The 27535-nt window shown below is 45.3% G+C and overlaps 1 protein-coding gene and 1 long non-coding RNA gene across 3 annotated transcripts; both read left to right on the top strand.

Moving 5' to 3' along the window:
- Window positions 1–1806: 1806 nt before the first annotated feature.
- On the top strand, window positions 1807–19434 carry olfm1b (olfactomedin 1b). 2 transcript variants are annotated; one of them, XM_058065177.2, is made up of 6 exons: window positions 1807–2335; window positions 6323–6472; window positions 6544–6699; window positions 8606–8825; window positions 13144–13250; window positions 16967–19432. In XM_058065177.2, the coding sequence occupies exons 1-6, from the start codon at window positions 2270–2272 to the stop codon at window positions 17639–17641; spliced, it is 1374 nt and encodes a 457-aa protein (XP_057921160.2). In that variant the 5' UTR covers window positions 1807–2269; the 3' UTR covers window positions 17642–19432. The 2 variants fall into 2 exon arrangements, with proteins under 2 accessions (XP_057921160.2, XP_057921159.2); XM_058065176.2 differs by lacking the exon at window positions 1807–2335 and adding an exon at window positions 4909–5385 and having other exon boundaries at window positions 16967–19434.
- A 3139-nt stretch (window positions 19435–22573) lies between these two features.
- LOC131112914 (uncharacterized) lies at window positions 22574–26294 on the top strand. Its single transcript, XR_013629318.1, has 3 exons — window positions 22574–22962; window positions 23081–23158; window positions 26162–26294. It is a non-coding gene; the product is annotated as an uncharacterized LOC131112914 (long non-coding RNA).
- The last annotated feature ends 1241 nt before the right edge of the window (window positions 26295–27535 follow it).

Raw genomic sequence — 27535 nt, 5'->3', positions numbered from 1 at the left:
AAACTGGAGCTCACTTCCTTCCTCCTTTCTCAATTTCTCTGCCCCTTTTCTTCGCCTTGCCCCCCCCCCATCATGCACACTTGCTATCTGTCACTAGAAACATTTTTTGTGCTAGAAATGAAAGAAAAACGCTCACTTTGGGCTTGCCTGCAGAAATAGAAGCGTCTTCAGAGCATGCTGCGCCGCAATGGCTAGTTGCTTTTACTAGCGTCCGCGGGAGCTGTTTATTTAATGAACTGCAGAGAGTACCGGGTTTATATAGTGTGTGCATACGCTTGTGAGAGCGTGACAATGTGTTACTTCTTGCAAGGGGAATGAAAGTGTAACTGCCGTACATTCTGGTCATGTGGCTTTCCTATGTCGAATATATAGCAGTAAGAGGCGGGACTTGTTTCTCCCAGCTTAGCTTTCTTTCACTTTACATCTTATGAAGCATCAGGTGACGTCTACACTCAGGTCTGCACTTGCTGTGCGGCTGTAAAGGTACCAATTCATTTCAATCCCGTCCTTACAGGCGGGTTTGTGGAAAGAATACAAGTGGTCGTACGGAATTAAAATGATAGTCAAGTCAATGGAAAACTTTCCAACTCAACAACAACAACAACACTGCTAGTTATTACTGTCACTTTCATAGGATCAGCCACCTGGTAGTTCTTTTCAAGAGGTCATGTGACAGGCTTGTCTTTAGGGTGCGGATGACTCCATGCAGAAAGGATAGTTGTTTTTGCTCATGTTGTTTTGGTGCCCTTTTTTATTTGTGCAATAAATAGGGTTGGGCGTCAAGTCTTGAGCATCGATGGGAACAGGGAATAACATTGCCATTTTTCCGGGAACGATAAAATACTTTTCTGTTTTGACCTAAAAACGTTTCCATGTGGACAAAACAAGCATTCATTCATTCATTTTCTACCAATTTTTCCTCATGACGGTCGCAGGGGTGCTGGAGCCTATCCCAGCTGTCTTCGGGCGAGAGGCAGGGTACACTCTGTACTGGGGCCAGCCAATCACAGGGCACATATAGACAAACAACTATTCACACTCACATTCATACCTATGGACAATTTGGAGTGGCCAATTAACCTAGCATGTTTTTGGAATGTGGGAGGAAACCGGAGTACCTGGAGAAAACCCACGCATGCACGGGGAGAACATGCAAACTGGAATTGAACCCTGGTCTCCTAGCCGTGAGGTCTGTGTGCTAACCACTCATCTGCTCATCCGATTTGAAATATCAATACATCCATTTTCTATGCCGCTTATCCTCATTCTGGAGCCTATCCCAGCTGTCTTTGAGCGAGAGGCGGGGTACACCCTGGACTGGTGGCCAGCCAATCACAGGGCACATATAGACAAACAACTATTCACACTCACATTCATACCTATGGACAATTTGGAGTGGCCAATTAACCTAGCATGTTTTTGGAATGTGGGAGGAAACCGGAGTGACAAAACAAGTAATTGGACAATTTAGACAATCCAATTAGCCTAACGTGCATGTTTTGGGATGTGAGATGAAGCAACAAAAGATGACTAGATCATGCAAGTTCCACACAGAGGTGTTCTCATGGAGATTAGAACCAGGAACTCCTGCCTGTGAGAGCTGTCCCTTGTGCCAAGCAAACATTATCTTCAACAATGAGGTCATCAAGTAGTTTCCAGTTGTCCCTATGGGCTATGTGCGTGTGAGTGACTTTAACTGATTTTGTAAAGTCATGTATCTCTCCTCTGCGCCTGACACAGTTGGACCCCCCACCCCTTAAACCCCTCCCACCCATCATCAGAATGCAACTTCCGCTTCTAGCACCGCGGACAGCGCCGCACACTCAGCCTCTCCACCGGCAGCATCATCGTCGGCAGCTCGGCGTGGGAATGTAAACTTCTGAGCCACCACACACGCACGCACGAACGCACGCACACCGGAGTGAGACGGTTCCGCCCGCGACAACCCCCCCACGCAGCAACGCGCGTGTGGTGTGTGTGTGTGTGTGTGTGTGTGTGCCACACCGCGCCGAGACAAATGTTCCTTCCCGCCACGCTTTAGACGAGCGCGGGAAAGCGAGGAGAAAAAAAAGGGAGAGGCGCCGACGAGGCGATGCATCTGCACACAGACTATTCCATCTTTCTGCTTTTGTGTTGCTGAAAGGAGCTTTGCCAATATTGACAGGGAACAACAACAACACGTCAAGACCCGCAACGCCGAGCGACCCGGGAGGGGGAAGAAAACCGAGGACGGGGACTCCATCTGCACACTCCGGAATAAGGCGAAGACATGCAGCCCGCCAGTAGGCTCCTCACGCTGGTTCTCCTCGTCTTCATGGGCACAGAACTCACCCAAGTAGGTCCCCTTCACGCCATTTTGGCCCTCACACATAAAAAAAGATATAATCTGCAAGTTTAATTGGCTCCAGCAACCCGGAGTCAGATTAGCGCAAAGAAGAGCGAGCACATTTAAAGAGATTAGCAAAGCACGCTATTCATCGTTGATACCACCTGTGCTGTAACGAGCTCCAAATATCATATCGCATCATTTTGACTAATATCTACTTCCTCAAAACTAATATTATACATAACATTGACCGAATATGTGCTACTGGGGATGCTCTTTTGGTGCAAACCGTTTCTCCACACTGAGCTGCATTCCCTCCTGGAGGTGCTTCTGAGCATGCTCAGTGACCACAGTGTGCAGAAGAAGAAGGAAGGGAACATTAGGTCCATTATTGCACTGACTGCTGGGTTGTAAACACCATTACTGCACAGTCAAGTGGCAACATTAACTCTCCACTTCCTGTCATCCAAAAAGTAAACACTTCACATCAAGGTGGGTGTACAGTACATGATGTGTGCTAGAGGGCCTTAACACCCCACTCCCCACTCCAATTACAATATTCATTAGCATATATAACCTCTGTGATATACTTAAGTCCATCAAAATGAAGTCTGCTGCAAATCCGGGAATGCTAATCCTATTAGCTGGCTATATAATATTGATGTCATATTGCACTGACAGATGAAAGCCATCAATTGATCGACATGTCAATGTTTGCGTATTCCCTGTCAAAGAGCTCTGCCGTGCTGTAAGTGAACGGGTCAGGATGTGACCTGTAAGCCTGGACTGCGTTGAAATGTTTCATTTGGTTTTGTGAAAAGATGCTGACGCCACGGAGCAATGCTCGGGCGGCCGTGTGCACTGATGGGAGGAAGCCATCAGTCAGGGGGTGGTGGGTGCGGGAATGGTGGTGGGGGAATGGTCACGTCAAGCATGTTTCACTCATGCAGTTTGTTTGGCTCAACTGACGGTAAGTCGATATATGGAGGAAGTCCCGCCCAGGAAACGAAAGGTTTCAGCACTTTTAGGAGGGAAGGGTAGCAACATTTTAAGCACGGAAGTTGACGTAACGTGATGTCACAAAAAGTCAGCAAAAACATGGCGGACACGTTGCAATGAAAAATCTGTTGATCGTTACTTCTTCATCCATTAAGGCGGGAGCAAATGGTGGAAGACTGCACTGATCACCTGTCAATCACAAGGCTGACAAACTCTCAGGGCCTTCCGTCCATCTTAATTCTAGACCACTAAACAGCAGAATCAAGGTTTTTGGGTTTGAACCTCAAAAACATGTCCTCATCTCTAATGTTTAGTCAGTGATTGACAGGTGATCAGTCCACACCGCTTCCACATCACTTTGCCATTAAGAATGGAATGATTGTAATTAGTAGCTAATTCCCTACATCAATACTTTTGATGATGCTGACAACCAGGATGGCTGAAGCTTCCTCACCTGGTGATCTCACAGTGTCTTGATGCATTGATCTTTATCATTGGTGGTCCGATACAGGTAGTCAAACACACATGCGGTACTCCCCACTTAGGAGGATTCTATTGGCTACCACATTAACGCTCAATGTTGAGGTATCCATATAAAAACCAGTAAAGACCATTTGAGTACTGTAAGTGAGAGGCTGTGCTGGGTGGAGCCGCGAGGCGAGTGTCAGTCAGAGTAGGAGTGTCGTCGTGCACTTGTGGGCTGAAAATGTGAAATTGTGCTCCGTCGCTCTCTCAGTGTGTGTTCGTGTTGTTATGGCAACTGCTACGGTAAACCACAATACACAGTGGGCGATAACGCTACCTTGAAAGTACAGCTTTAATCAGCCGTTTAACACTCTAGACTTGATTACCTATAGTCATGCAAGAGTTGGTTTGGCATGGTTTCGCAATAAAAAAAAAAAAAGCTTTGTCCGGCCGTTGGACGCCGCCGAGATTGACCTCACGTCGGAATGCAAAGGTCACAGTGAAGCGATGCGCAAATAGTGGAAACCTTCCCTCCGGTTTACCAGTCCTGCTCGTCAGGGGGCCTCATGCATGATGTATGACTGCCATTTCCTGGCATTTGCCTTTATGAGGGAACACACACCGCTTGCTATGCATATCGCAATTTAAATATTAAAAAGCGTCACACAACAGCTGCTGAGGTGAAACTAAGATGATGAATGCACGAAGGTGTGTTCTTCTTTCGCATGTCCGAGGGCTGCAGCACCACAACCGACAGCAAGATGGCGCCAGAGTACAGCGCATTAAAATCTCACGCCCTCATTAAGAGGATGAAAGCATCTCAGCTACCCATCCAGAGGTTGCTATGGGTGACCGGGCGCATCCTTCCTCATTTTGGAAAAAAAAAAACGAGGATGGTTGAGATGAATCCCCCATTGTCATCCCCACATGGGGGTAGAACCACCATGGGTGGATCAAGCTCCAATGGCATATTTTTCCATGAGCCTGGATGACATAATTATGTCTGGAGATGGAGATAGATGCATAGTACCTCCCCCACTACTCCTCCATCCCACCCCTTGCACCCTCCCTCCTCGTTCTCATCCACTTGGAGCGTGCCGCCTCTTAATGACGGCGCTCACGGAGGCAGGCAGGAGGCGGGCCCACAGGCGTGAAGCAAATAGTAAGAGGTGCATCCGAGAGATACCAGTGCGCGGGAGAAAGCGGAGCCACGCACAGCATCCCGGTTCTATCCTATCTTTTTTTTCCATCCATTGGATCAAGTGCTTGCTTTCCACCTTTGTTGGAGATGTGCAAGAAAAGAAGAACCCAGCCGGAGCCCCGGCGTGAACCCGTTGGCCAGTCTGGGCGCAAAGACCCGCTTCAAAAAGAAATAATTCTCCCCGGAGTCCTGAGAATGAAGACGGCGTGAGCGGAGGTGCACTTCAGGGGGAGGGTCCGCGAAGATGTCGGTGCCGCTGCTGAAGATCGGCGTGGTGCTCAGCACCATGGCTATGATCACCAACTGGATGTCGCAGACTCTGCCCTCGCTGGTGGGGCTCAACACCACCAAGCTGACAGCGGCGCAGGGGGGCTACCTGGATCGCAGCACCGGAGTAAGTGTGCCATTTCGGGTTTTTAACCCCAAAGTGAAAAAAGTCTCGGCGACAACATCTTCTCACTCAACTCAAGTGGAAAGTTACCTAACCTAATTATGTTGGAACGCTGATCAGACGTTTCAATCACATCTCTCTGCAATCTTCAATGATTGGTCGTCTCTTTGAGATTCCGGGCTCCGAGTTAAGACTAACTGCATTCAAATCAGTTAACGACACCCAGTCTTCAATTCATCTCAAGCAAATCCACAAGACAGATCATTGTTGTTCGCTTTCATCTGTGAAGAAGAGCCTGCTTGTGCTTTTCTTTGTCTGCTCAGCACAGCAACATTTTCCCAATTTGTTCCTGGCTACCTCCCACAGAGCGACTCAGCAGGTGCATGCGGGGATTTTAATTGCGGACACGGTGATTAATGCGTGGCATCACTCGCTTTGCTAAGACAGGCGGGAATTTTCTCCACCCCCCAAAAAAAAAGCCTCTCCCATCTTGGATATGATGGCTTTGTACTAAATCAGATGAGATTTATTCATTCTTAAGTCCCTTTTGCGCTGCCCTTAAATATGTTCTTTTTCTGGGATGCTGTTCCGTGAGTGGGAATGGGGGGCAGGGATGAAGTTGACCCAGCCTACGGCCGTAAAGAGGTGGGAAAGGCACCTGTGTCTGCAAGGAGATGCCACAATGCCTCACTTCTTCTGCCTCTTCTCGTGTTGAAACTAATTGCAAGTCACAGCCGACACAACAGATGAACTAATTACCGGATGCTGTGCGGAAATGTCATTTTGCAGCATCTAAATCTTCCATTTTGACAAATTAGCTGATGAAACCGTCATGTAAGAAACGTCCCCGTAAAGGTAGAGCGGCTGCACTCTAATTGTGTTTCTTATTGATGTCGAGCATCAAAATACGCTCTCACAAAACGTCTTTGTACGTTCTCAGGTGCTGCCGGCTAACCCAGAGGAGTCGTGGCAGGTGTACAGTTCGGGCCAGGATGGCGAGGGTAGGTGCGTGTGCACCGTGGTGGCGCCCCAGCAGTCCATGTGTTCGAGGGATGCCCGCACCAAACAACTGAGACAGCTCCTGGAGAAGGTACACTCCAAGTTCCTTGCGGAAGAAAAGTCGGCACCGGTTGTATAACGTGTCTTTACGGCCACCGGCAGGTCCAGAACATGACCCAGTCCATCCAGGTGTTGGACCAGCGAACCCAGAGAGAACTCCAATATGTGGAGAAGATGGAGGTCCAGCTCCGTGGCCTGCAGACCAAGTTCAGGCAGGTGGAGGAGAACCACATGCAGAACATCGCCAAGCAATATAAGGTAAAGAACCGTCTGATGCGGTCATATCCATATCAATACATTCCTGAGGTAATCTGAACATGCTAGCACAACGTCCCTATACTCCAAACCAGCAGGGGGCAGCAAACCTGCTAAAGGATAACTGTGAGCCCAGAGAATGCTAACTGTCTGAGCTGGAGTCCATGCTTTGGGTCCAAATGTAGAAGGCAATCGATCTCACCCAGTTCACCATAACAGGTCATCGTACTTGCACCTTGTTTACGTCAATGTTCAATCCGCCAACAATATGGACCATTCCTAAAGATTAGTTATGGATTCAGTTGGTTCGGCTAACCTAACCGACTCACTATCACCTCTATGGGACTGATGGGGTACTGCATGATGAGATATGACTGCTGCTAGCTTGTTCAGATGCTTCCAAACCACTGGACTATGTCCTGTTTCTAGGGGGTGTCACAGATTGGGTCTACGATAACAAGACAAGAGTATTAAAAAAAATATATGATCAGAGTATATTGCAATCTGCTAATTTAATTTCCAAGTTACGCTCTTCTGCACTCTGACAAAAGTGATCACTCCGTTCGTTGTTCTATGGAACAAATGTGCCAAGGTCTTGAAACCAATGCACAGAGTGAACCCTCCTCCTGCCTGTTAGGAGGTAGCAGTCGAGGAAAATTGGCACGGATGCAAAAGTATCAAGTTCATTTTTTACTATTACTATTTACTATTACTATTTACTATCATCCCAAGACATTCTTTTCCCGAACAAGAAATCTTGTCACGTTTTTCAACCCGCAAGATCTTGTGACACCCCTCGGTATTTGGAATCATTTGTTATGTTTTCCTCATCTTATTACATCATTTGCGTCTCTCACTCCATTACATTTGTGCATCCTCATGCATGCGTGAACAAAACCACACATGCTCCCAATCCCCCCCCCCCCTCAGTGCATGTGTTTTACTGTGCAAAACCTGCGCGTGTGTGCGTTTTTTTCTTTTGTTTTGTTTGTGTGTCTGCTAGCCAGGTTAGCAAGCCACAGCCCGTCAACAGCCTGTCGTTTTCTTGCTTGCAGGGCTAACTTTAAGACATGTAAAGAGAGAGACAGACAAAGAGACAGAGACAGAGAGAGAGAGAGAGGGAGAGCCAGAGGGAAGAAGAGGCAGGTCAAATCCAGATTTCCCTTTCCCCCCCACCCGCACCCAACCCGACTGGGCCACAGTACTGAGAGCTTTTTGAGCATCAAAGAGTTAATTTGACCTTTTTAGCACCATTAAGAGAGAGGAAGCCCCGCCCCACCACTGATCTCTTCCTGCATGTTACTTCAAAAGTTTGATTTCCAAGTGTAAAATTCTTATTATTCTTATTCTTATCTCTAATTGTTGTTATTAAATATACTTGCTTTTGGCTTTTGTCTATGCATATTTGGTTACTGGACGAATCTATACGTTTAAAAAGAAAGAGTAGACGTAAAACTCCAGCCACGTTGTTGTGTGTGACATGTAAAAGCATGTAACCCTTACTACGATGTTGCATTTTAAAAAGACCATGACCAATAAAGAGCTTTCCCAATTGTTGCTGGTGTACCGAGGGCTTGCTTTTTGTTTTGTTTTGTTTTCTTTAAATGGCCGGTCACTGCTGGGACGGAGTCCCCTGCTCTGCTCTTCATGTGCTACGAGAGAAAAAAAATGGCCGGGTTTGTGCACACACACACACACACACACAAACACATGCATACACACATCCAGACAATGAACTGACAACACAGACACACACAGACACACACAAGGGGGTTGTGGTGGCAGGCTAGAGTGAGAGTAGTCAGGATCAGACAGGTGCTTTCTTTTCTTTTTCCTTTTCTTTTGCGCACAGCAGGGGTTGCTTTGCGTCGCACCTGACACTCAACCGAGCTTATTCTAATCCTTTCAGGCCATAAAGGCGAAAATGGAGGAGATTAGACCGTTGATACCGGTGTTGGTGGAGTACAAAGCCGATGCCAAATTGGTATTGCAGTTTAAGGAGGAGGTCCAGAATCTGACGTCAGTTCTAAGCGAACTTCAGGAGGAGATGGGGGCCTATGACTACGAGGAGCTCCACAGCAGAGTGTCAAATCTCGAGGAGAGACTCCGAGCGTGCATGCAAAAATTAGGTAGGCACAGACGACGCAGACACGTGCATGCACAGAACACCGCCGACACGCCGAAGAGAGAAACGCTTAGGCACATTCACATGACTTTGATTGTGTGGGCACAACATGTACATGTAAACTCTATGGGGGGGGGGGGGTACATAGGCAGATATTATAGCCACCATGTCATGAAACTAGGGCAGAAAATAATCGTTTTCTTGTTCGATGAACTGAATAATTGTTTAGAGGTGAACATCTCAAACACTGTTTTAAGAAGTCAAAGCTGAGGAGTGTCAAAGAATACCTTGTTGTGCCTACAACACAGACATAGGTCGGCTTTTATGGGTCACTCAGGGAATGTAAAAAAAATATTCACATTTGAGGGTATTTATATCAAAAAATGATGAATCGGATACCAAAATACTTGTCAATCAATTGATTCAAGGGCTTGGGTTTGCAGTTAATGCTTGATTACTTGTATTAGCCTTTCCTGTGTGGGTTTCCAGTGTGCTTCTGTGGTTACCATCACCTTTTTTAAAAAAAAAAAAATACTGGTACCCTGTGGTGGCCTCACACACAAAAAGCCAAAGAAAAAGCATAATTGGGGTTAAAACCTTTTGATCAGGGGAATCCAAACATACATAAAAGTGAAGGAAGTGGGGGCGGACTTTGATATGTTTGGTCAGTGGTCTCCAACCTGGGTGGTCCATTATATCAATTATTATTTCTTCATTATTGTGTAAAAGAGGAACACCATCAAGATTATATTATGATATGTGTGCTAGCATGAATCAAGGTGAGGTTCTGAATGAATATGCACATTAGCACTCAATAACGTCATCAAATCGTCACTGAATCTGCAAGTTATTGGTGTCAAAGCACATTAGTGTCATATCTAGTATATCATAACAAACTATCTGAAGAAAAAGGTCAAAATTTGTGATGGATAGAGACAGGGTGCAGAAATGAAATGATTTTTCCTACATCACAGCACACCATAGCAATCCCCAGACACCATGCGAATATGTGGCTGTGAGCACGATGACAGCGATGCAAATACAGTCGAGATGATCGCCTCCATGTTAGCCAGATGAATGTTGGCAGTCATGATGGGACGAGTTGTCATATCAGTCCAATCAGATTACGCTAATGACACTCAGAGCCACGAGGGGCCGCATCTCAGGACAGCTGCCATTCTTTAGTATTTCAGCACATCGTCAGCCTCTTTCAGCATCTTAGCATCTCAGCATCCGGGTCGTCGTGCCTTTGGAAGCCTCTTCAGGTAAACAAACAGCACGGAGCATGCGAGTGGCAGAGATAATACATCCTCATTTCCTAAACTTCTTTGCTTGCAGCCCGTCGACAGTCTCTTCACACCTCTGTCACAACTCCCAGTGCTAATGGATGCACACCCACACTCAATTGAATAAGACGCCGCTTACGAGAGCAGACGCGTCCATGCTGCAAATCACGAGTTTATTGTGTCCCCGTCTCCTATTATGCACATTGAGGAATTATTTTTGAGAGACCATTCGAGTTCATTTCAATGGAAACTAATCTCTTCTGCTCTTACTTCGTTGTAGCTGACCTTATCTGTTTTCTTTAATCTGCATTCATATGCAGCTATGTTTGTTTTTATTACGACCTTTGGCCGACTCATGTAACTCATGTGATCACCAAAGCTAGCGGAGCTGAGGATAGGAGTGTGTGTGTGTGTGTGTGTGTGTAAGATCAGAAGAGATAAAAGATGGGGTCACGTGGTGAGGGACAGGCTCAGGCAGAAGCGAGTCTGGCTGTTCCTTTCATGTGCACACGAAGATGCAGCACTTCTGTTGCAGAGATTTCACATGTGAAGGTCAATAAGCTGCATTAGCGTCAGCAGAACAAGGGCACGCGTGTATGTGTGTGTTGGCGGGGGAGGAAAAAGTCAAACAAAGAAAGCCAGGGATAGATTTTTAGCAGCGGATGCAACAGGAGAAGGAGAACGTGAAGGAGCGAGCCGGGGAGATTTGGCGTGGCGCTGTCCTTCAAGGTGTTTTACACCGGAACAGTCCTGCGGCTGAAGTGGGGGGGGGGGGGGGGGCACGGCGACCATCGATCAAGAAGATGGCGGCGGCTCGCTGGGCAATAATCAAATCGATAAATCACCCCCTGTCGCGTTCCAACAATGTGAGAGGGCTGCGGGCTAATCCTAAACACTGACGAATGGAGCGGGAAGTCCATACCGGCGTACGCTTGCCATCATTCTCCTTCCTTTGCCCACGGAGGCACATAAACAACCTCTCATTCCCAACAATACAAATAAACATTCATATACGAGGGTCGGGGGGGGTGCTGGAGCCTATCCCAGCTGTCTTCGGGCGAGAGGCGGGGTACACCCTGGACTGGTGGCCAGCCAATCACAGGGCACATATAGACAAACAACCATTCACACTCACATTCATACCTATGGACAATTTGGAGTCGCTAATTAACCTAGCATGTTTTTGGAATGGGGGAGGAAAACGGAGTACCCGGAGAAAACACACGCATGCACGGGGAGAACATGCAAACTCCACACAGAGATGGCCTAGAGTGGAATTGAACTCAGGTCTCCTAGCTGTGAGGCCTGTGCGCTAACCACTCGTCACCGTGCAGCTCACAAATGAAAACATCCCATAGGAAATATACGTGATCTTTTCCAGATCATGCTTCAAGCTTCCAAATCAGTCTTCCCGTTTGCTCACCTTTGACCTCACCTAAATGTAGGCCAAAGGGGGATTAGACCCTCTGGACAACCAAGCAAGGTTCAAACATCCATTAAGATTTGTTTGGGGTTCTTCTGTTAAACGAATATGGTATGGCGGTATGGAGATGATGATGCTGTGTGGTGCTTAGAGATGGAGGCGTGCTTAGAGAAAAGACATAAAAAAACCCCCATCAACCACTCTATTACTTCTTTTTAATCCTTCAGAGGATTATATAAGAGACTCAACCCCCCCCCCCCCCCTCCACTGTAAACGTCACACATGCGGCAAATCAATGGTTAATCTCATTTAGCACATACGTACACATGAATGTTGCGTACTGTAAGGACCTCCAACCAAAATGAAAACTTTAATGGGAGGAGGGGGGGTATTTAGTGGATCTTAAAGCACCCATCATCCACAATCCTTATGTGAGACATGAACACACATCTTTCTCTTTTATTAGTTGTAAAGATATTAAAACATTTACAAAGACGCAGCGAAGAATGCAAGTAAAGCGACACACCTATTCCACGTTTTATTGGTGACTTAATCAGCTGCCTCTTTTTGTATCTGTTTTTATATCTTTGCTAAATACAAGGATGAAGAGTCTTGAACCAGTCATGATGTGCTATATATATATCACTATATTGACATTTACTATGGTACACATAATGTCATTGTATGGTCATATCACCTTGTACTTCGGTATGAGGTACATTATTAAAAAAAAAAACAAAAACCTTAAACTGTATTATGGAAAGCAGGAAGTGAACAAATGTAACAGTGATTGTAAAAGTACCAGATGGAGGGGTAGGATTTAATAAGCTTTGCTTCTTCCTACTCCTTTTGGACATGTGGAACTGGGAACTGATTACGGGATGCAGTCAATTGTCATCTGATGCATATTCAAATGAAATTAAACCATTACCATTACCATAACTATAACAAACAGAAAAGATAGAGAGGTCTGTGTTCATGTCTCATAAGGAATGTGGATGATGGGCAGCATTCCAAAAAGAGTGTACTATTCCTTTAAGAGTGTGGAGGAGTGGTAAAGGTAATTGCTAATGACTGCAAATGTGCACCAAAGAGGCTAATGACAACCCCGCAAATAGACCATCATCATGACTTACTCTTTAAATTAGCGCCACAGAATGACTCCTTGCGTCCACCGCATCAAATTACCTCATCCAGACCGTCTAATTGACATTTGCCTTGCTGAGAGGCCGTTAGAAGAAAAAAAAAAAGGGCATCCGAAGGAATTGACGAGTGCTTCGCGTCCGGAGAGGTCTCTTTGCTTCTATCTGTCCTCATTATGAGTCGGACCCAGTCTTAATACGGGGGATGCACGTTTTGTCAAGTTCGCGTAAAGACATCGGTCACTGCTAATTAAAAGCGGGGCAGCTCACTGAAGTGGAGCACACAGGGCAGCCATTCAGGTGTTGAAAGGAATCACATCATAACATCTATTGAACAGCTCAGAGAGACCAGAGGCCAGTTGGACACGAGTTCCCTCATTCGTTAGGCCTATGACCAATCCCTGGTGATATCATTGACATGATACAAAACACACACGTTTTGGTGTTTTATCTCATCTTTGTCCTTTGCAGCATGCGGCAAACTGACGGGCATCAGCGACCCCATCACCGTAAAGACGTCAGGGTCCAGGTTTGGCTCCTGGATGACTGATCCTCTGGCGCCTGAAGGCGACACTCGGGTATGTAATGGAGATTAACCATCCCATCAAGGTCCTTCATTGGGAGTTCATTCATTCATTCATTTTGTACCGCTTTTTCCTCACGAGGGTCGCGGGGGTGCTGGAGCCTATCCCAGCTGTCTTCGGGCGAGGTGCGGGGTACACCTTGGACTGGTGGCCAGACAATGCCAGGGCACATATAGACCAACAACCATTCACACTCACATTCATACCTATGGACAATTTGGAGTGGCCAATTAACCTAGCATGTTTTTGGAATGTGGGAGGAAACCGGAGTACCCGGAGAAAACCCACGCATGCACGGGGAGAACATGCAAACTCCACACAGAGATCGCAGAGGGTGGAATTGAACCCTAGTCTCCTAGCTGTGTGGTCTGCGTGCTAACCACTCGAGTCTTCTATCAAAATATCATACTATGTCCATTAAAAAAAAACGTCTTTTACATTATGCAACAGGAGTAAAACGTGTTTAGTTGGCACAGCGTGTGTCCAGCTATTTGAGAGTACGATGCCGAATCCTTGTGTAGCACACTGGCTCTATCTGCAAGGACCCAAGCAGCTTGTTAGCAAGGACTAAACATCAAGACTGAAAACGGCGAGCTGGCTCTGTCTGAAGAGAACAAAGTCCCTAAAGTCCCCTGACACACAAGCTGATGAGCGTTTGTGGACCCAGTCTTCGGGTTGGCACTCGGCGGCCTTTAGTTGGCAGCGTATCGTGCCCGTTGAGATAGCCAGGGGCTAAGTGAGCAAAACGGAATTTCATCATTTCAATTCATCATTTTGGATGATTGCAAATGAGGAAAAAATGACCAACTCTTGTGTCATTCAGCGCAAGTCACCCCTGAGAGGTTTGTTACCGAGACTCAAAAGGGGGAGTTTTAAATAAGCAACGCCAGGTAGCGGTTTCAAAAGCAGACCAGAGGTGCTTGATGGTGCAGTCAGCTGTGAATGAGAGGAACCCGCCTGCTCCGGCCAGCATCACGTTCTGCCTGGGCTAGAACGAAGATACGCAGATGGAGTGTACACGGGGCATCGAGCTATCAAATCCATGTCCTTAAGGTGTCAGGGAGTCAGTTTACCAACGTACTTTCGCCGTACACTTCCTGATGCCTCAAGAGTCGCTCTGGAAGCTGGGTTGACTATCACTCTTGACTCCATCTGCAGACTTTGGTTTGAATCCGGTTGGAACACGAGACAGGCCGGACCAGATGGGTTTACAAGAGACCGTTCCATGTATATTTTGGGGTGACGTGGGTTGATGCTTCCATTGAGAAAACCTACCAAAAAATACCTCAGACTTTCGTACTTTCACACCGGACAGACATCATAAAATCTTAATATCATGTACATATTTTTGTGGATGTAACCGGGGGCAGCGTAGCGGACAAGGAAAGGTGAAAGCAAGGGGAATATAGACTTTTTACTGGGCTGATTATTGGCCGCTACAATCAGTGACACAGCTTTCAATGTCAGATGATGAAAAGAATCGGCTGCTGTGTAAATTGCTTCCTGGAGGCTGCTTGAACTTGCACAACTTGCATCGTACTGCTGACCTAAGATTATATTTAGCATGCTGTGAAGGATACCAGAAACTAATACACAACGAGTACAACACATAAAAGATGGGATTTATTCTCACAGGGAAATAGAGGAGAGTAATTGTCAACAGTATTGTGCTGGTTGTCCTTTGCATTTTAAAAAAAGGGACCAGTCCTGTTGCAAACAATCTCAGCGGGGCATTGTGGCACGTGGGGGGGAGGGGCCTGAGATTTGAGGAAGTGCATGGTCCTGTGGCGATGATTACCGAAGGTGAACGGTGATGGGGGCCGGGGCCACAGCAGCTGAGACAAGGGAACTTGATGCGGTGTGATGGGCACGGTCCCCGCGGTGCCCGGCCAGTGCCACCCCACAGCTGTCATACTGACTGTTTGCATTTGCCAACCGCCGGATCTCAGCGTCGCCTGGTCCTTGAGGGAGGCTTGGCTCTAACTTCATTAGGATGCTTGTTGACTATGTAATTTCATTCCTTCGGTGCGTGTGATCTGACTACAAAAACGAGATTCGCAAAGCAAATGCTGAAGAATGCTTCAACTGGGCTGAGCTTCTTAAAAGGTATCTGAATTTCAGCAGGTGGATCATATATCATTTTCACAGTTGTTGCTGCTAAGTAGCTATGTTTTATTCACGGCTGTTTGAAAGGAACAGTTTTCCAAAAAATTGACTTAACCAACACCACGGATTGGTAATGGGTCAAGGAAGAGCCCCATAAAAGTTGTTGCGTTCTCATCACAAATACTAGCCCGCCCCTCTCCCGAACCAAATACATTGAAACGACAGCCTGAAACACTGGCAAAAAAACAACAACAACAACACAAACGCCACTCTTACGCAGCGGGAATGGAAGCTAATGTAGGATTAGCTTAGTTTAGCAAAGCATGCTAGTGCGGCTTAAGTTGTATGAATGCGTGTTTTAACGCTTATTGATGCAAACTAGCGGTTTACGATGCCCGCTGACGTTCCACACATGCTTGGCTGGCCACTCACTCGAAGGTAGTTGGGATAGGCTCCAGCATACCCCACAACCCTGGTAAGGATAGGCGGCATAGAAAATAGATGGATGGATGTATTGCATCAACAAATGCAAGTATTTTGCATTTAATTAACAAACATTTTACTTACTGTCACTAAAGTACACAAGCTATGCTGCTAAAGGATGAAAAAAACTTAAACAAATGTAAGCATAAAAAAAAATACTGTTTCTACTGTTTATCCTTCGGGGAGTGCTGGAGCCTATCCCAGCCGTCTTGGGGCGAGAGGCGGGGTACACCCTGGACTGGTGGCCAGCCAATCACAGGGCACATATAGACAAACAACCATTCACACTCACATTCTTACCTATGGACAATTTGGAGTCGCTAATTAACCTAGCATGTTTTTGGAATGTGGGAGGAAACCGGAGTACCCGGAGAAAACCCACACATGCAGCTCCCCTGCAAATGCAACATGCAAACTCCACACAGAGATGCCCGAGGGTAGAATCGAACTCAGGTCTCCTAGCTGTGAGGCCTGTGCGCCAACCACTCGTCCGCCGTGTAGCCGCATAAAATATCTATATCTTACTATTAGCTGGTTGGACCTTATGTCTGAGACACGACTGACCCGGTAGAAACCCGTTGCCCGCTTGGAGTGCTCTGCCTAGTTGCCAAATGATGACATTGAGCTGTCTCCTTAAATTAGCACTCAAGTGTGCGAACAGCGCCAAGATCCCGACTCTCCTGCACGCTCCCGTGGCAGTGTCGAGAAAGGTCAGCACTCGGCAGTCTTGAACCCTAAGTGCAGTTCGGAGGGTAAAACACCCAAGCCGCCGTGTGGCCACTGATGCTACTCTATCTGCTCTGATGGCTTTATTGAGCCACCATCAGTCCGACGCAAAGCACTGAGAGGTATTCGCAGGATTCATGGGCTCCATTTTGTTGATCAATAAATGGATATTAGCATGCGTGACAGATGGAAATGCCAGTTTGATGTATTCTATTTCTGGTGGTGGTAGTGGTTAGAGCCGTTCGCCTCCTCCTGCTGTTTAGTTGATTCATTCAAATCACTCACCTTTCCCAAGGTCAGGATTCATCCCTGTGGATTACTTCAAACTCAGCTCAGGTTGATCTTAACCCAACTCTCAAGTGTGTGATCCTAATTCTGATGTGTCCATCTTTTAGGTCTGGTACATGGACGGTTACCACAACAACCGCTTTGTGCGGGAGTACAAGTCCATGCAGGACTTCATGATGTCGGACAACTTCACGTCCCACCGGCTCCCCCATCCGTGGTCCGGAACGGGCCAGGTGGTCTACAACGGTTCCATCTACTTCAACAAGTTCCAGAGCCACGTCATCATCAAGTTTGACTTCCGCACCTCTTCCATCAGTAAGTCCCGGCAGCTGGACTACGCCGGCTTCAACAACGCGTACCACTACGCTTGGGGCGGCCATTCCGACATTGACCTGATGGTGGACGAGGGGGGCCTGTGGGCCGTCTACGCCACCAACCAGAACGCCGGCAATATCGTGATAAGCAAGTTGAACCCCAACACACTGCAGATTGTGAAAAGCTGGACCACCAACCACCCCAAAAGAAGTGCCGGCGAGTCTTTTATGATCTGCGGCACACTGTACGTCACCAACGGGTACTCTGGTGGTACCAAGGTCTACTACGCCTACTCCACCAACTCCTCTACGTACGAGTATATAGACATCGCCTTTCAGAATAAGTACTCGCATATCTCCATGCTGGACTACAACCCGCGGGACCGTGCCCTCTATGCTTGGAACAACGGGCACCAGGTGCTCTACAACGTCACGCTGTTCCACGTCATCCGCTCAGAGGAACTGTAACCACGGAAAACCGATTGCATCCATGAATTTGCAAAAGACTCCAATGGCAAGCAAATCCTATTTATAAGACCAAGAGACTGAATGTGCACATAGACGACTTTACGAAAAAAATATCTAAAAACATCTTGGTATAAAATATGTCATTAAAATCAGACTGTTGGATTAAAAAAAAAAAAAAAGAGCAGTTTTGTACATTAAAAGAAAAAAAAAGACCTTACTATGACTATACTAGTTAAATAGCTGATGTTATTTTGATAGCTCATTTTGTTGGAATGAAACCCCTTGATTGTTTACTGCATAGAAAATGATTGTAAAAGTAGACAATACATAAATATATATATATATATATACATATAGAGTATATATATCGGAGTTAAAAGAAGACGAAAAGAACAGATGCCAAAAAACACGCCTTTTTTTGTATAACGGTTAATCAACCTACACTCATTCCAATGGCTGTGATTTCTCTGCTGTAGTCCTCGCAGCGGGAATTGAAACAAAGACTTTTTTTTGTCGGACCGCCCCGTGCGACGGATGGACGGACAGATGAGTTGGAACTGCTCTACGGACGCGATCATACACGGTGCATTGTGTCATATCGTTTTCATTAAGCATAGTAGCAAATAAAAAGTCTGTGAAGAACAATAACAGCAACTATAACAAAGACTTCCCCAAACCCATCTGAGGCCCCCGACTGTTGACGGCGATCATGTTCCTATTTTGGTGACTATGTGTGGAAAAAGGCTTTCTTTGCATGAGTGTTTTCTAACCACTCTCTGGTTTACGCTACTGAATGTCTTTTGCTGTATGGTACTACTGAAAAAAAAAAAATGTTGGGACTTCACTTTGGGAATCGGGGGACTTTTGATATTTTATATTTATTTATTGCTTTGTTTGATTTTTACTTCTCTCCAGTCCTTGTATCACTGTAACTGTCGGCACAGTAATCTTTGTTTATTTAGGACTGCATGGGAGGAATCCGTTAAGCAAAGAAGGAAAAAAAACAACAACATGACAGAATGTATCCAAGATAGTTAGCCTATCTTTCATTCACCCCATGCACTCGTAGTTGACATTTATTTGCAGTTTTATTTTAAAGTATGTTCCTGTTTCATATCATGAATCTGTTTGTGAAGGACAGTACTGTTTTCAATGTAATCCCTTGGACAAATGCCTTTCTTTCTTTTTGAGCTGTACTGGATGTGTTGTACTTGAGATGAGATAGTTAAAATGATTTGTGTCAATAAAAAGAAAAGAGAAACATCACGGGTTAAAATTGTTACCTCCTAAATATTGACAAGCTTCTAATGAGACCAGTTATGAAAACACTAGCCACGTATACATGGACCCAAATATTCCAATTGCATTTAATTATAAAATATTAGTAAGATTGAATTTTATCTTTCCTGTTTAAATTTATCTTGGGTGCGTTCTTTCAGCGCATGCTCAGATATGACGTAACACGCAGCTCCAGACGTTCTTTAGTTTTAAAAATGGAGGCCAGCAATCGGCACTGGACTGCTAAGCAATGTTTGCACGAGAAAGACTGGACGAACGAAAAACTTGCAACATGGAGTTATTCCAAGAAGTGAAAGACAAACTCGGGAAAGCCGGTATCATGTTGATGTTTATGTTTTACTGCGCATGCCCCATTGACTATTCCGTTTGATTATAGCGGCGCATGTAGACAAGAGATTGGAATATTCCTTTCCATGTATACCATTGTTTTCGGAAAGATTCCATTCAGAAAGGGAAAAACTCATGTAAACGTGGCTACTGCAAGGAGTTGGCTATGCTACTTTGGAAAGAAACATACCCTGTGTATTCAGTGGAACCTTGGTTAGTGTCATTCATCCGTCCCAGAAGGTCCGACTCAAAACAAAATGTAATCTTACCAAATATATTAGGGTTGGGGTGATCATTTTTCCAATGGAAGAGAAAATTAAGAAAGACACACATACTCAACTGTAAATAATGTGCGGGAAGAACGGCTCATAGCTCATGTTGCTACCGCTGTGTACACACTAATCCTAATGTAAACCAGATCAGCATGTAGCACCAAACCGGACTGGAGCATACAGGGCGGAATTTCAATGGCGGACGCACCAGGCTATGAATTGGAATTCGGGGTCGATAAGAGTGAATGCCAATTCCGGTGTATAATGAGTTGTTAACACAAAGCTAGTTTCAATAAAGTTTTGGTCAACTATCTTATTTTACATGTTACGTTCCAAGGGGGGGTTATTGTTCCCACTATTGTAATAATACCCGCCCATGTGTTTTTCTTTCCATCATCAGACCCCCAGTGCGATGCCCTTTGTTTTCTACAAAACTGTCCTTTTCATTCATGTAAATGTTTTCCTCCACGTTTTTGTTGATAGGCACTTCATTTCTCCCCCGCTATCCTCCGGCTGTCAATCTTCCCCATTCTCTGTGGGCTCACACTCCCCTGACCGCCTCTTAGTCCTCTGATGTTTCAATCGATGAATAAATGATTGCTTCTATTTTCACTGGGAGTGCATGGTCAACACAAGCTGCTTTGCTCCATAGAATGCGGCAGAGAAATAGTTTGGGAGACAAGATTAAAAAAAAGGGAGGGAGGGCAGTGAGACAGCGAGAGATGTCAGTGGGAAGATCTCAAAGCGTGTGACTGAGTGAGCCGTCAGTCAGGATGCTGAACACATTAGCATTTTTTTTTTGGTAGCTGAGAATGGCCCGTCAGGATCAACACACCCTCCAGTCGCTCCCCCCCCCCCCCCCCCCAACATCACCCTGAGAGTTGCATTCCATTTATTTCATGACTTTACACGCAGCCTCTGTATCTTGTTTATTCGTCAGGCAAACAGGTGCTGGAGGCTAATGAGCTTTGCACATCTTTGCCCTCTGAAAGGCGCCACTGGGACGGCAGCAGTTTGGGGAGTAAAAAAAAACGGATGTAGCCAGGTTTCACCTTGCCTGGACCAGCTACAGGGAGCACAACAACAATTCCCCCCCCAAGGGCGAGACCACTTATCAGTAATAGAAAGCTACAAGGCAACAAAGAGGCTTGATAAGATGTGTGGCGCTGCAGCCACTCAGCTACTACACACGGTGCACAAAAATGGATGTCATTGTGAACGCTTCCTTTTACCCTGTGGGGGGGGGGTCACTTCTAAGGCTTATTTGCTTGGTACTTTCATCTTTATTATGCCCATTATGGATAGATATATCTTACGCCTATATCAATAACAAAAGCTATCCATATCCGTTATGTAGAAAAAACGAAAATAACTAAAAACATACACAAGTACTTGGATGTGTGTAACGTGTAACCTTCTGCACGCTACACACCTCCATGCTTTCCACTTCCTGCTTGTTGTGGAGGCTTTAATACATGGGAAAGATGCACTATAAAATGCAAATCTGTTCTTTCTTCGAACATGATTTCTTCTATTGTGCACTTGTGTCATCCCGTTGTCTGTAGCAAATGAGTTCAAAGCTGGTCTCGTCTTGTTGACCCAAACTCACATCATCAAATACTCATCCCGAGTTACTTAATTAGTCTCTAAAAGTAAATTCACCAAAAACTAATAAAACGTTAAACATGTTTGGCATGGTTTGTTGCCTGCAAACCCATTAGCTTTCAGGATCTCAACTTAAATGTGCCTCTAATGTGAGACGACAGGCTTATCGAGGGTGTCAGCCATGTTTTTTGTTTACTTTCCACTAGAAAGCTTTGAGGTCAGACCTCGAAAGCTCAGAGAGGAATATTTGCAGTCGGGGAAATGCAGCAAGACTAGCAATGAAATCAAAATGGGATGATGCTTGTTTGTTAGAATTTCCTTCAGGTTTCAAAAATTACTAAAATGAAGATCCGTAGAGTGGCTATGGAAGTAGCTGGATGAGATACATTTGCCATCTCATATCAAGGTCACAAAAACAGGCGTGAATATTCACATTTTCATGCTGCCAGACACGTGTGGGCAACCATGATTACAAGCCCGTAGCTGTTTGAAATAACAGTCAATAATAAATCAATAGAAGCATAAAAATGGGGCCGGGAGGCAAACAACAGCAGTGGAGAGACAGTTCATTTTAATTACACGCCATAAAACGTCAAAGCAAAAATAAATATATAAAACAATTCGATGTTGCCTCTGTGCCACACATTTACACTCGGAGTCAGCAATTCAAACACCTGCTCTGCTACAAAATGTGCATTAGCATTTCTTTAATGATCAGCACACTATTGTGTATGTGTACATATTCCAAATTTGGCACAAAGATCTGTCATTTGGCATTCTGTTTCCTAGTTCTTCCTTTATAGACTTTCTCTTTACTCCAGTTACACCCAAAATGATAACATAAATCAAGAATACCTTCGCAGAAACAGATTTTATGCCCGGTTTAAATGACGCAATCAATAGTCCAGACGCGGAAGTGAAGCGACACGTGCCGCAAACTACACCGGAAGTTCTCACAAACTAGAAGACAAATTCCGTCCACTTACTTGACCATTTGACGCAGGAAAACAACATTCCCTGTTCGGTAGTAGTTGTCGATCTCCTCCGAAGTTCGCTGGAAGGAAGAATGGTCCCCTCTGGCGATGTCCCTGTAAGGTTCAGTATAGCATGTTAGCTCAGTAATTAAATATGAATGGACGGTTGTAACAGCCCATATTATAACACTTAAATGTGTGTTACGTACGTACCTCCTATATTCAAGCTTATCTTTAAAAAGTCTTAACTTGTTTCTGGTCTGTATATGTTGGTTGTTCTTCTTCGTTTGTTCTTCTTCTGTGGTGCCAAACAGCTGATCAGAAAAAAAAACAACCTAAAAGCATGAACATTTATCGTGGACCTATAATGCTACTTTTTGGGCCCTTTGTATTGAGTTGTGGACTCCTATTAAGCAGCTACACACGATAACCGGCACAGAAAGCGTTCTTGTTCCCCCCAGAATCTGCACATATTCACCTGTGTTTCTTTGGATTTCGTGGTTCCCGCGAAAACGGTCTGTTTTAATGTATTCCACCCACGCTTCGCCCTCCAGGCACGACCACTCTGCTGTGATTGGTCACACTGCCGAGTGCATAGAAACACTTCCGGTTTGTGCCGTGAATTGTTGCTCATAATAAACGGCGATTTCGCCCACTACCAGTGCATATAAAGACTTCCGGTTTGTGCAGGCAACTTTATAGGAGTTGATTAACGGCGATTTATCTTTTTAACATGTCAGCTTTTAACATTCAGCCATGTTAGATCCACGAATCCGACCCGGAAGTGGAGACTACAGTCTGAAGTTTCTGAAGAAAAAAGGTTACTTCAAGACGTCTCTCAAAGGTAAGTAGCTTTAGCATTTTAGCGTTAGGATTTCTATAGCATCGGTGTACTTGTCTAAAATGTATTTGTAGAAAGGCACTTAATGAAAGTAAATGTATTTATTTGTATTCTTTCACAGCACTGCCTTGACCCATCCAATATGGCGGCGACGTTGACGTACGGCTCAGTGCTCCATGCGGCGTCTGTCTCTTTAACTGTAAATAATTTTTAATTTACTAATTTATGTTTGTAAGAAATCAAATGTAATGTAAATTAATGTAATGAGTGACCATAACATCACCTACCTTACATCATAACATAAATTGTGTGCATGGGGAACACTAGGTTAATAATAATTTACTTAATTTTATATAATTAAAATAATGAGATGCAATTTCACGAAAAATGTCTCTATAAGTATGCGGTAAAAGTAGTAAAGTACAAAAACAGGTCACATTCACTTTCCTGCTACTGCTGTACTTTTATTTATCTGTATACTTGTCAGTATAACCAAGGCAGTCCACTTGACTAGACTTGTTTTTATATTTTCCTATGTAAGGCCATGCCTCAGTGAGCTTTTGGCAGCGTGACTGTGAGTTTATGATGATTTAAGTATTTATGCCAGCGTTTTGTGTCCTCTGGTGTGCAAGTGACTGTAATTGCACCCCGTCAAGCATGCAGCGCACTTGCATGCACACTAAACGGCCACACGCGGCCTGGAAAGTCGTGCCGCACGACAATGCGGACGCACCTATGCCAGGGGTCAAGCCACGTCCGTCGTGGAGTTTGTGTTGCTTTTGTGTACATATGTTGCTGACAGTCCGAGGCGCCATCTGTGCACATCGGAGACTTCACACTCCCGCTCGAGCTGTGCCAGCATTCCCGCCGGGGTAGGCAAGCAGAGGGTGGTCACGTGATCACCAGGTCACCGCATGACAGGACGACATAGTTAGTACTTAGTGCTTGATGGTGTTTCCTTTATGTGAAATGGTTGTCTTTTGGCTGCTTCTTTTTTTTTTATCATGGCCACAACTCAAGTTCTAAATTAGGCTCTTGAAACATTTGGGGGGAGTTCTGCACGAGGATGGATCACCTGTGAGCGATGGCTCAATTATCTGTTTGTGAGACGCTTGTAACGACATTGTGACTCCTTCGGCTTCTCTCGCAGTGAAACCGACTCAAAATCAGTCACAATAATGACGCCAGACAACACTTGCAGTTACTTTTTCCACTTCTGATCTCATCCCAGAGTACCTGAACTTGTTAATCTGCCAATACTGACACTAGTCAAATAGCAGCTCTCTCTTTATTTTAATATTTATTTATTGATATAAGAATGATGAGGCGGTGGCCGCTTTAGAGCAGGGGTGTCCAAAAATCGGCCCAGGGGCCATTTGTGGCCTGCAGCTTTTTACTCGGAAACATCAGTGGCACATCAGTAGTAGTTTGCCACCAATTTATTTACTTCAGAAGGGGTTTAAATCGGAGTGGAGAAAAAGTACAAAGAAGGCAAAAAGGTACCACTTCAACACGGAATGGGAGGAGAACTGACTGACTCCATGTAATCCAATGCCATTTCTCAATATTGGAACATTACTGATGCCTGGTGGCAAGAATATTTCATGTCTTTCGATATTTATTGACTAATAAGACTTTGTAGCCAACCACAAAACAATCACCTATTAATGAATTTTTGAAAAACATCATCATTGTAAGGGATATCACAAATGTCATTTGCAAGAACAAATTAGAACACCGGAGATGCCAATCTATTCGAATTCCTTTCATAATCCAGTATTGAAAGTTGGAGGGCACAACATGGATAAATGTTGTTTTTACTGTGCCTGCTTTCCACTTTGCTCAGCTGGACTCACTTCACTGCGACACATTTGACATTTATCAGTTCCTCAGCCTGTGATTGATGCGGCAGTAAAGTAAAAAAAACAAGCCCGCCAACCCGCCGCCACCCATTCCGAGCCGCAGCCTCCCAGTTGGGAAGCCGGCCATGTTTTCCTCCTCTGTGCAAAGAAAGCGACATCCCATCCGCAGAAAAGAAAACACGACCTTGTCTCGCCATCGCTCTCTTGTTTGTCAGATGCAGTTTGTCTAAATATCATTAGGCCCTTCCAGGTCCCACACGTGGAAATCCATACACCGATTCACACAGCAAGCTGACAGCAGCTCGACTCCATCGAGAGTAAAATGCTAGCGAGGCTCAATTTATCTCATTTGCCGGACATTTGCTGATGCTTGCAGCACAAAAGAGGTTATTTGTTTCAAGTGTGTGAATGAGTCGCTTCTCATATTTGGATTATTTGAGGCTCTTTGCAGCGCATTTGCATACCAGAGCGGAGCTGGTGTCTATTAATGCAGAGATGAAATGTGAAAGCTTGATGAGAAAGGATAAAAAAAATAGGTGAGGGGAGTGATGATTGCCCGGTTGGATCCAAATTTAAAATGACTTTGAATGATGGTGGGAGGTCAAAACCGCAACAGGAGCAGTCTATGTCATCCACAAGGTCATTAAAGAATAGACTTTTATAATGCCGCTCTTTCAATGGAATTGGATGTGATTGGCAAACCTGATTTAATTAAATTTGCAGGCTGTTTTATAGCGTTTCAATGCGAGCTCGTTTTTGCTTTAAAGCCCATTCTGAATGAGGTCATAAAAAAGAGCACCGGCCCAATTTCTTCTTGTGGTCGTCGTGGGGTGGAGTCGGGGGGGCTTCACATTACCATGCTTCTTCTTCTCCTTCTTTTGAAAGATCCCCAAAAGATCGTTCTTGCTGCCCCTGGATCCCTACAAAGCGCCAGAGATAATGGAGCGGCATAATTACAGGCGCTTGGATATGAGATATTTCCAAACCGCCAAAAAAACACCTGGCAAAACAGCTCGCAGTGTGAAGCCAGAGGAAACAGTATATCCCACCACTCTGCAGCAATTAAAGTTGCCCACTATAGCGCTCCCGGAAAGCGCTAGCTAATGGAGAGGCAGCCAACATTAGTTATGGTGCATCGGGCCGGCTCATTTGCAGCACCAGTCCTCCGAGGGCTGTAGAGCATCAGTCCGCTGCTTGCCACACAAATGCACTCTGTCAGGGCATGAGTGCTGCAGCTGCTGCAACCCGAAACCAAAATGTCTCAATGTTGTCATGAATGTACGAATCTCTTTAATTTGACTATTATCGTTTTTTCTTTGTTTGTTTGTTTTTTTTTTTAGTAAAAAGAGAAAAAGTCAGTGAAGCTGTTCCCAGTGTGGACAGCAGCCAGCCACAGCCAATGCAGCCATAATCGACTCGAGCTATGGTCCCTGTCTCGCCAGCACCGGGCAAAGGCGTTGGAGCTAACACGAAACGTAATCGCCAACTGTTTATACTAGAGACCGTCATTAAATTACTATTTAAGGGAGTTTGTGTAAAACAAAAATATATACACTAAATCAGATTATGTCTCACAGCTTGCCTGGGAACACCTTGGTGTCCTCCTGGTTGAACTGAAGGTGGTGGGAGACTGTGAAGTCTGGGACTGCTGCCCCTGCGACCCCGATAAGTGGAGGAAATCAACTTTCTAAATACAGGTAAGGTCCATTCATTCATTCATTTTCCACCGCTTATTCTCACAAGAGTCGCCGGGGGTGCTGGAGCCTATCCCAGCTGTCTTTGGGCAAGAGGCGGGGTACACCCTGGACTGGTCGCCAGCCAATCACAGGGCACATATCGACAAACAACCATTCACACTCACATTCATACCTATGGACAATTTGGAGTCGCCAATTAAGCTAGCATGTTTTTGGAATGTTGGAGTACCCGGCGAAAACCCACACATGCACGGGGAGAACGTACAAACTCCACACAGAGATGGCAGAGGGTGGAATCAAACTCGGGTCTCCTAGCTGTGAGGCCTGCGCGCTAACCACTCGACCGCCCTGCAGCCTGGTAAAGTTCATATAATTAAAAAAGAATAATGGAGACATTCAGACATGCGCCCTCGTTGGAACCATGCAAATTTTTATGACCCTTCCTCTGAAGAGTCTGAATTGAGAATCGCTAGCAACCAGAATGGAAATGAGGAACAATACCCGACCCGACTTGTACAAAATACCACAGCTCCTTAGCATTAAAGCCACACGCACACAAAACTAAATTCCAGCATCAAGATTTTGATCATTTTGAAAGAACACATAGTAATGTGTCACTAATGTGTCACTAATGTGTCACGTCTGGCACTAATTTAAGATCTTTTTGTCATAGATGCGTCTTATCCACACTCTGCCTGTCACAATTCTCCATACTTTGAATGATTGTCCACAATACAAGTCCACTGCTTTTGAATGCGTGCTGAGTTCAACTCAGGTCAGATCCCACAAATGGGACTGAAGCGACCTGGCCGGTCCGCTCCTTTTTGGCAGGGTGTTCAAAGTGTATGTAAGTAGAGAGTAGCCTACACAGAAAGGCAGGTCCCATTGTGGGATAACATTTTTTTTTCATTGCAGCCTGAAAGGAGGCAGGTCATGACTTGGGTTCTGATTGAAATGCATGACACTAAGCAACCAATAGTCCGGTGTCAAGCCAGCAGGGAGCTGGAGACCTGCAAC

Source organism: Doryrhamphus excisus, linkage group LG10 (assembly GCF_037039965.1).
Source record: "Doryrhamphus excisus strain RoL-2023G ecotype Guam linkage group LG10, RoL_Dexc_Guam_v1.1, whole genome shotgun sequence".
Taxonomy (NCBI): domain Eukaryota; kingdom Metazoa; phylum Chordata; class Actinopteri; order Syngnathiformes; family Syngnathidae; genus Doryrhamphus; species Doryrhamphus excisus.
The sequence above is the reverse complement of the archived record's forward strand: the minus strand, read 5'-3'. Positions and strand labels throughout refer to the sequence as shown.